The 9,662-nt window shown below is 38.4% G+C and overlaps 1 protein-coding gene across 1 annotated transcript in view; it reads left to right on the top strand.

Annotated features, from left to right (window-relative positions):
• focad (focadhesin) overlaps positions 1 to 9,662 on the top strand; it is a gene marked incomplete at its 5' end in the record, with an annotated part of 114,289 nt that overhangs the window by 48,938 nt on the left and 55,689 nt on the right. Inside the window, 5 exon segments of the mRNA XM_014021068.1 lie at positions 5,339 to 5,443; positions 5,520 to 5,621; positions 5,722 to 5,849; positions 7,932 to 8,058; positions 8,176 to 8,310. Coding sequence (XP_013876522.1) covers positions 5,339 to 5,443; positions 5,520 to 5,621; positions 5,722 to 5,849; positions 7,932 to 8,058; positions 8,176 to 8,310 — 597 coding nt within the window.

Raw genomic sequence — 9,662 nt, forward strand, 5'->3', positions numbered from 1 at the left:
GTGAAGTAGGGCTGGGCGATGTGACAAAAAAAATGATGACGATTTTTTTTTCATATCGTCCGATCTCAATTAAATCACATTTTTTTTGTTAACCTAAAAAGGGATCGAAAAACAATTTAACAAATAAATAGCTACAGAAATTTTTAAAATAATGGCTATTATTTCACTTTCACTAATATATCTGGTGTTCAGTAGAACATTAAATTATTTTTGCAAGGTATTAAAAAAGGTATTTTCCAAGAAAAAAAAAAACATTTATGTGTAAATCATAGAATCTCACATTAATAAAGAAATCCTTTTGTAAAATCAAAGTCAAATTGAATTTCACATTAAATATGCCATAAAGAAACATAAACCCTACAAACAGCAACAATTTGTGCACACTTGCCAACTGAATAGGATCTAAGCTCATTACTTTTGTTCAGGAGTTTACAGCGTCTCTCAGCTGCTGTTTGTGGTGAGACTCAGACAGGAAGTGGTCTTCACATCTCGTCCAGCTCATCGTGTGCGATAAAACTTACAGAAAAGTTCTTCTCCAGATAAATGAAGAGCCGCTGGGACATTGTTCTGTCCTAAACATTACCCTAAGACTGCTTCATATTTTTGGAGGACGTTTTTGTTTTAGTGATCCGCTGCCCCGTGTCGGGAGTGGAGCTCAGAGCTCACCCTGTTGCACCTCACCCGCCTGTTAGCAGGTAACAGCAGGTACAGGAAGCAACAGCGGCCAAAATACCTCAGAAACTCGCCCAAACAAGCTAACTCTGTGAGATTCAGCGTTTTATACTGGATTACTTTGGTTAATTCTGCGATTCCGTCTGCGTTTCATTAACAGCTCATAAACAGAAGTGGAGCAGGAGAAGGTGGATTCTGATTGGCTRTTGTCACGCACATTTCTGCCATGTTTGATCGAGTAAGAGGCTCACAGCTGATCACCGTGATCGACCTGAATTTTTTTCTCGATCAATAATCGCGATCAAATAATCGCCCAGCCCTAGTGTGAAGATCAACTCCATTACACTTATCCAGAAATGACTGTAATATTAATACAACAATAAAACGTTGATCTTAACTCTAAATTGTTAAACTTACACTTTCAAATTTGCTTTGTAATGACACCTCATAGTGTCTGTTTTACACTCCTCTACACAGCAACAGAGTGAATAATCAATACAGTCGAGTGTCAAATTAACACTCATGGGAGTTATATGAACCTCCAGTGTTAACCATCAATAACTCAATGCAGTTGATTTGTCACCACAGTGCAGTACCTTATTAACTCTGCTTAGAATCATAATTACTCTCATCAGAGTTATTTGAAGTGTTAAGTTTTATTAACAGTGTACAGTGTTAGTCAGTGTTATTTTTAACTTAGTTTAGAGTTAAATTGTACTCTGAAAATTAAACACTATGGAAAGAGTTAAATTGACACCAATTCAGAAAAGGACCAAATAGACTCTGACGCTCGTCTGCATGCTCATCGTCCTCATCAGGGTCTCGGCCAGCCGATATTTTTTGCCATTATTTACGTTTTTTCCTTGTATTGGTATCGGCCGATACATTTGTGCATTCGGTTCGGCAATCTCTTTTTTTATTCAGCCATTTGTTCTGGTTAACTGTCTGTTTTAAAGAGAAGAAGTAATTTCTCACCAGAGATGGTGACAAATATTCAAATTTTGACAGAAACATTCAACCTCACAGAGTATTTCCTAAACAGATGCCTGTGTTGTTTTTTTCTGCCTGTTGTTGTACCTGCAGTCTGTTGTTGTGTATTTGGTGTCACTGTTTCAGATGGAAGAAACAAATACAGCAGTTAATAAAACTGTGTTCATCTGTAAGGTGGCCGGAGGGCTCCAGCTGACAGATAAAGATAGTAAAATATATGATTCAAAGCATGAACAGCTCAAAGTGAAGAGCCTTTAGTGAAATTTTAATCCTGACTCTGAAAGTATAAAATAATATGAGTGATTTATCCGCCCACCCTCTCTGAATGAAGACATTTAACTCGTCCCTCAGGGGCTGTAAATGGAGGTGCAGAGGATGATGGGAAATATCACATGGTGTTAGCAGCTCCACATTATGTGGACCTATTGGATGCCTCGCCGTATCCCCCTGCTGCTCTAATTGCTCCCAGAATGCTGTTTGTGTTGGAGCTTTGATGTGTTCGGAGACGGTTATTGGCATATTTGAGCTTTCTACAGCTCATTGCTTCATAACGGCCTCTCAGCAGCAAATATCTGCCGCAGCTCTTTATTAGACAGGAGATTAACAACAGAACTTCAATTTATACTGCTACATCCTACGACAGAGTATTAGGGCCACACAACAAGATTTTATTAATTATTAATACAAGAATAAAGTCATATTATTAAAAGAATAAAGTCATAATATTATGAAATTTAAGTCAAAATATTACAAAGTTAAAGTCATAATATTACAAAATTAAAGTCGTAATATTACGAAATTAAAGTCGTAATATTACAAAATTAAAGTCGTAATATTACAAAATTAAAGTCGTAATGTTATGAGAATAAAGTCATAATATTGTGAGATTAAAGTCATAAAATTATGAGATTAAATTGATTATTGAGAAAGGAGCAGGTTTATACAAGGATTTCTTCTTCCTGCTCCCTTTTCACTCATGTATAGTATGTGTTAAACGAAAATGTGTTTGTATGTTATAATGAGAAAAATTGTTGAATTGAGTGAATAAACTTATTGATTGATTGATTGATTGATTGATATTATGAGATTAAAGTCATAATATTACAAAGTTAAAGTCGTAATATTACAAAGTTAAAGTCGTAAATTACAAAATTAAAGTCGTAATATTATGAGAATAAAGTTGTAAAATTATGAGAATAAAGTCATAATATTAGAGAAAAAGTCATAATCATAATAAGGACATGTCCATTTTCCGTTCCACATTTCCTCCTCATTTTCCTCACACCTGCTGTGTACAGCCATGTGTCTGTCTTTATAAAGTAGTCTGTGATGACCTGGGTCACTGTTAGATTAATATGCTTTCATCCAAATTAGCTACGTGACTAAATCTGTCAATGCATCCATTAATTACAATATAGCTTCAGTTTATCATACAGTTGTTTGCACAATTTCTAAGTCCTGCTACTGATAATTTGATGTTGATGTGCTAAAAGATTAACTATTTATTTTAAGCAATACTAAAGAACAACTTGACAAGTTGATCAACATTCCTCATTTTAATGACTTTCATTTTAGAATATTATGACTTTAATCTTGTAATGTTACGACTTTTTCATACGACTTTAATGTTGTAATATTATGACTTTATTCTCGTAATTAAAGAAAATCTCATTGTGAGGTTCTAATACTCTGTCGTATCATCCAGTATTCGTATCATCCAGTATACAGTAAACTGATGATGATGTTTTACCTGTGTTGGCAAGATATCTCAAACACTGGGCACGTTTTAAAGAAACTTGAAGAAAACAAAGCGTTAATCTAGAACTGATGACCTTTTAGAGAGAACTGGATTCAAGATGGCCGCTGCAGCTTTTGTATGCACAGAAATGACTATAACTCTGGCGTGGTGGTAGCTGAGAGTCATCTCTGACAGGGATTGTGTACAGTGCTGTTTCCTCAACATGTTATGATCTTGGTTAAGCTCTGATGTGGAACAATCATATGCATTCCTGCCAGGGTGTTAGTATGGGGTCAGAAACAGACAGTTCTGTGATTTAATTTGAAGGAGAAGCTTTTAATTTGGCGGACCTGCATTTTCTTCCTTTGTGCTGCTCTCCTGCTCTCAGGTCTCACAGGTAAACATGTTGCTATGCAACAGTCAGGTTGCAGGAAGGAGTGATGCTTTATGTTGATGAGAGGTTGTTCTGCAAAGAGCTCCTCTCTCTCTGACTCACACCCTGTATCGGCTCTAAACTTGATATTTGAAGCTGTAAAAGGTTTGTTCTGTTTTCACCATGAGGAGAACAACCTCAGCCTCTGGACACAGCTCCCCCTGCTGGGGTCTGCACACATCTACAGGTCTAAAATGTTTGTTTTTTTTTGCTCAGCATCACAAATCAGTCAATACATTACATCGGCTCACAACACCTTCTGTTTTATAAATAAAAAGGGACTAAAAAAGGAACTTAAATTGAACCACAAAAGGAGAATTATTTGGCTATGCTGCATAAATTAATGTTATGATGGAGAGGCAAGAGGTGAGCAAAAATCTGTTGTGTGTTTGCTTATCTTTCTGTTWGTAAAACATCTCATGAATCATTATTCAGATTTTTATAGAACTCTGATAAAGTCATCATTAGATCGAGTACATCTACTAATGATTGCCTTTTGGAGCCATTTAAATTAAAGATGGCTGCCACAGCTACCTGACCTTAGCAAAAACAAAACAGACTTGAACTGTTGAGCTGAAATTAGGTGGTAGTATCTGAGAGTCATCCCCAGGTCAGGTTGGAAAAGAGCTGATAGTTGTGTTCATCTCATCCTAAAACTATTCATATCACTAACAGAAATATTTAATTATAACGGAAATAAATGTAACAAAACAATACCTGAAAGATAAATCAAACAACTGTTGCTAAAAACTAAAATTAACAAACTGTAGCTAAAAGCTAAAATTAGCAGAAGAGAAACTAAAAGCAAAAAGTAATGCAGTGTTAGCTTAAAACCAAAATGGGGAAAACATAGCTAAAGCTATAAGCTACCAGAAGTAACAAAATTGTAACTAAAAGCAAAAATGAGCAAAAATGTGGTTGAAGCTAAAAACATAGCTGAATGCTAAAAATACCAAAATTGTAGCCAAAAGCAAAAATTTGCAAAAATGTAGCTAAAGTGAAAAAGAATAGCTGAATGCTAAAAGGAGAAAAAATGTTGTTAAAAGCAGAAACTTGCAAAAAAAAATATAGCTAAAGCTAAAAACAGCTAAAAGTTGCAGAATTATAGCTAAAAGCAAAAATTAGCAAAACAATAGCTAAAAGTGGCAAAATGGTAGCTCAAATCTAAAAGTAGCAAAAATTTAGCTAAAGCAGCATTAGAGTAAAAACAGAGGCAGTTTGCTGAAGCCGATTGAAAAGAGAACAATATTTTAAAAGAATCAAAGGGTTCTGAATTTGATTTAAAATAAAGTTATATGTTTAGAAAAGTAACAAAAACAAATTTCAGGACACACCTTTTAAAGTCGAGTTGAATGTTTAGACATTTGAACAATAAAAATAGTACCAAGTATTCAGACGTAGTTTTCTTTCCCTGAGTACAGTATAAATTATGAACATAAAATCAAAGCTCTATCAGACAGGAGTGTGTAGTGACTGCTGTGTGTCCTGGTCCCTGTGTGTCTCAGGTCCCCTCCCTCATCCCCGTCCTGCTCTTCAGGCTGTCTCAGGAGAAGGACCCAGGTCTGTGTCACTCAGTGCTCAGCTGCCTGCCGAGCCTCGGGACTCATAAGGTTTGTCACAACGTTTGATCCAACTCTTGTGGAGCCGTCATGTTACATCAGCCCAACATTTGTTCTGCTGTTTCAGCTCTGTGTTCCTGCCGTGCTGCAGACTCTCCACATGCTGGCTGCTGCCCCCAAGCTGAGAGCTGTTGTAATGCGTCTCATGACTGCTCTCTGGAAAAAACAGGTTCGTGTAAAACAACCAAACAAACAAAAAGAGCAGTTATTAACGGAAAGTTATATTTTCAGAACTTTTTTCAAAACGTGTCTTTTATTCATGTTGAAAGGACCGAGTGTACCCGGAGCTGCAGCGTCTGCTGGGCCAGGCGGACAGAAGTGGGGTGGTGGGAAGAGATACCCAGTGGGAGCTGATCCTGGCCCGGGCTGCCTGTCTCAGAGACATCTGCAGAGAGAGGTCCAAACACACAAAAACACTTCTCTGAGCAGGGGCGGTCTTTATACTGCTGGTTTACCTGCTGACCTATCTCCTGCCTCCCAAAATGCAAATTTGGAGGCTTTGCCAAACTCGAAAACTCACCAAACTTTACCCAAAATTGTCCCCTGGCGAATATTGCATGATTCTATTTGAATTTTTAATGGGCGTGGCCAAATGACTCGACAGCGCCACCTAACGTAAGATAGAGGAACTGGTAAGTCCTAGAAAGTTGAAATTTTGCACATAGGTAGATCTCCCCAATTCAAGAAAAAAAAAAGTCTCTTGGAGGTATGCCCTAAAACCAACAGAAAGTTGGTCATTTTGGGTCAAAGGTCAAATTTTGGCCGCCTTCGCAGTGCTCTTCGCTGCTCGGGCCTAATTAAAGCTGCAAGCAGCGTTAGCGGCCCTCGCAGCTTGAGCGCCGCTTCGGCCATGTGGCAACTACGGGAGAGCTTGCATTACCCCAATTTGTCATTGYACCACAGAAAACAGGCTAAAACTGAGAAAAACCATAACCGATTGGAAGGATACCCCTCAAAAGATGCTAAAACTGGAAAAAACACAACCGATTGGTTGGAAATCCCTCAAAAGCAGCTAAAACCGGAAAAACCATAATCGATAGGTAGCAAACCGCTCTAAAATGAAAAAAAAAAAAACTGTTCAGACATGGGGGATTAAAAGTTATCAAAACTGTGAGTTTTTGAGCATGTTAAGGGGGCGTGGCCAGGCCTCCAATATGACCTTCATGCCAACATTTTCAAAATGCTAAAACTTTCGCATCGAAAGTCTGAATTACACCAAACTCACTGTGAGCCATCCCTAGCRGATGCCCGACGATACTATATGGTCTTATGCTGACATCATTGTAGCCCCGCCCTATGAGGACAGGAAGTGACCTTTTTTGGCTTGGAATGGTCCATCTCTGAGTTTGGTGTAATTCAGACACGTTATGTGAAAGTTATAGCGTTTTGAAAATGTTGGCGTGAAGGTAATTTTTGAGGCCTGGCCACGCCCCCTGTGGATGCCCGATCCGTACCGGAAGCATGATCCGTGCTGTCCCGGAAACATTGTTTTTAGCATGTAGCATTTTGCTAAACCGATGACAGAATTCATTCGATTTCAGTCTTTCATCACCTGCAATGTTTCATAGAAAAGGCAATGTTTGCAACAGCTGTGGATTTTTATTCCAGGAAGAAAATAAAACGAAGATAAGATCATTAGCATAACATAATTGTCTAGAAAATAGTTAGCAAGTTATTATAAATAAATATGAACGCATCGTAAATCTATATTTTATTAATTAAAATTTTATTCCGTATCAAAACTGTTTTCAGAATATAATGTAACACACCTTTATAATCAAGTATAGAAATAAATTTTTAAGTATTTTTTCCTAAATCCAGCACGTTCCAGAAGTCTATCATTTAACGCATGCACAAATGAGCTGACAGTACAGATGGTGCTAACGGGACGGATCGGGCAGCCACACTCACAATGTTATTTATATCAGGAAGTGACCGCTGGCTGCATAGGATGTGCTACAGCTTGCTATTTCTGCTGCTTTGGATGACAAAATAATTGTATCGAAAAACTGATGATGATGCAAAGATTTTTAAAATGTTTGCATCTATCGTAAAATATTGAGGGCTGAATTTGTTTTAAGAAGGCAACAAACCACTTTAGTCCTTTTTTATATTTTCATGTCTATAAACCCTATAAACCAGCTGCTGACCAACAATTAGATCCATCCATCCATCATCCATCCATCCATCCATCCATCCATCCATCCATCCATCCATCCATACTGAATCCAAATATTTGGACTAAAAAGTTCACAATCAAATGTCAAAACCCTTATTAATCACAAGCTACTGACCAACAACTAACATAGAAGCTTCTTTCGTCAGCTAATACATACATACAGAAACATATTCTTCATGTTCAGATAAAAAGAGGTGAAAACTTGCAGCTTTACTGCAAAGTTTCCATTACAGGATGACAAGTTTTCAATGAGACTTTTTAATATCAGGTGTTCAGTGCTGTAATGTTTCTGTGTTTCAGGCCCTACCAGCACGGGGCTGACATGTTGGCAGCCATTTCTCTGACTCTGAAGCAGAACGAGCGACCAGACCTGGCTACTCCCGCTGCTCTCGCCCTACAGGGTTTGCATGAGCTGTGCAGAGCTGAGGTACCACATCCTAACCCTTGACTTACTGAGCTCTTACAGCTGTACGTCATCAGAACATGCAGTCAGTCCTACAGGGTCCAGGTCTGAACACCAGGATGTGGTTTGAACGWTTCGCAGGTAGTGGACATGATTTCAACATGGAAAAGCCTTGGACCTGAGCTGAGCCGAGACTCCCGTCCGCTGATGATTAAAGCCATAGCTGAGCTTCTGTCTCTGGTTCCCCAGCTTGCTGTAAAGTCCGAGCAGTATGAGGTACTTCATCTAATTTATTACCTCTTTTAACAGACTCTTTAGTGCACTGTCATTGGGTTATAGGAACAATAATAAACTATTTTACCTGTTGTATATAGCTCTTTGTTTGAGCTCAGCTTGGAGAAAAGAATTATCTCTGACAAGAATAATGAAAATATTTGAATTTATGTATAAAACACTGGATCCATACATTTGGTTTAAAGGTTAGATGTGTGTTTATTGGTCCATATAGACCAGGGGTGTCAAACTCCTGTCCTCGAGGGCCGCTATCCTGCATGTTTTAGAGGTTTTCTTGCTCCAACACACCAGATTTTGATCGCTGGGTAATTAACAGGCTTCTGCCCAATTTGAAGAGTTAATTCAATCACTGAATCAGCTGTGTTGGAGCTGGAAAACCTCTAAAACATGCAGGATAGCGGCCCTCGAGGACTGGAGTTTGACACCCCTGAGGCTTTGTCCATACAGAAATGCAGTATTCCCTAAACAGTCTTATTTTTTGTTTCTTAAAAATGCATTTATATACAGAAGACATTAAAAAAGACCTAAAACTGTAGCACTTATCCAGGCCTGTAAGTGGCGCTGTCTTTCCTCAGTAGAAATACATCAAAGTGAAGAAGCAAGGAGTGAAGCATGAATCCTGGCTCCAAAATATAAAAGAGGATGACCTCGGGTCATAGGTGAGGTTAAACGCAGGGCTGGTTCTCAAATGTTTATTTTGGTCATTTACACAAATAAATGTGACATGTCAAGATTGTTTTTAAAACTTGTTTACGTGTCGATGTATTGCTGAAATAATAAAAAGGTCAACATTTCACAGCAACTAAACCTAGTTAAACCTTTTACCACCATCAAGTTTCCACAAATATTCCTGCAGAAATATTCGGACATTTCTCCTGGAGTATTTGAGTGCTACAGTCAGCTGCTGCTGCTGTTAGTGTGTGAAGGTAGTAGGGATGCACTAGCCTGGGAAAAACCAGACCCTTGTCCTTCACTTTGCTTCGTACAAGGGTCTGAACTCACGGCTATAGAGAAGCGTTTCTTGCAGGAGGCGTGGCCTCTGCTGAAGTTTAAAATGATTGGATCAGTTGGCTGCGATGTATGTCGCTGTGAAAGAGGCTAGGCTAAGAAGCTAACGAGAAATTGCGTGTGCTTTAAAAAAAACCCTACTGAAAGGAGAAATGTACTGACCCGAACGAGACGACTAAATGAGAGCTGCTGCTGCTTTGTCAGACAAATTTAATTTAATTTGGAAGCCTTATCAACACAGACTGGCTTCATTCACTTCCTCCACTGCCGTATGCTAAAATAACTAGCAGACACTGCGCAGAAAATCAACGTTCTGTTCACTGATT

This window comes from Austrofundulus limnaeus, unplaced genomic scaffold (genome assembly GCF_001266775.1).
Source record: "Austrofundulus limnaeus strain Quisiro unplaced genomic scaffold, Austrofundulus_limnaeus-1.0 Scaffold277, whole genome shotgun sequence".
NCBI classification, from domain to species: Eukaryota; Metazoa; Chordata; class Actinopteri; order Cyprinodontiformes; family Rivulidae; genus Austrofundulus; species Austrofundulus limnaeus.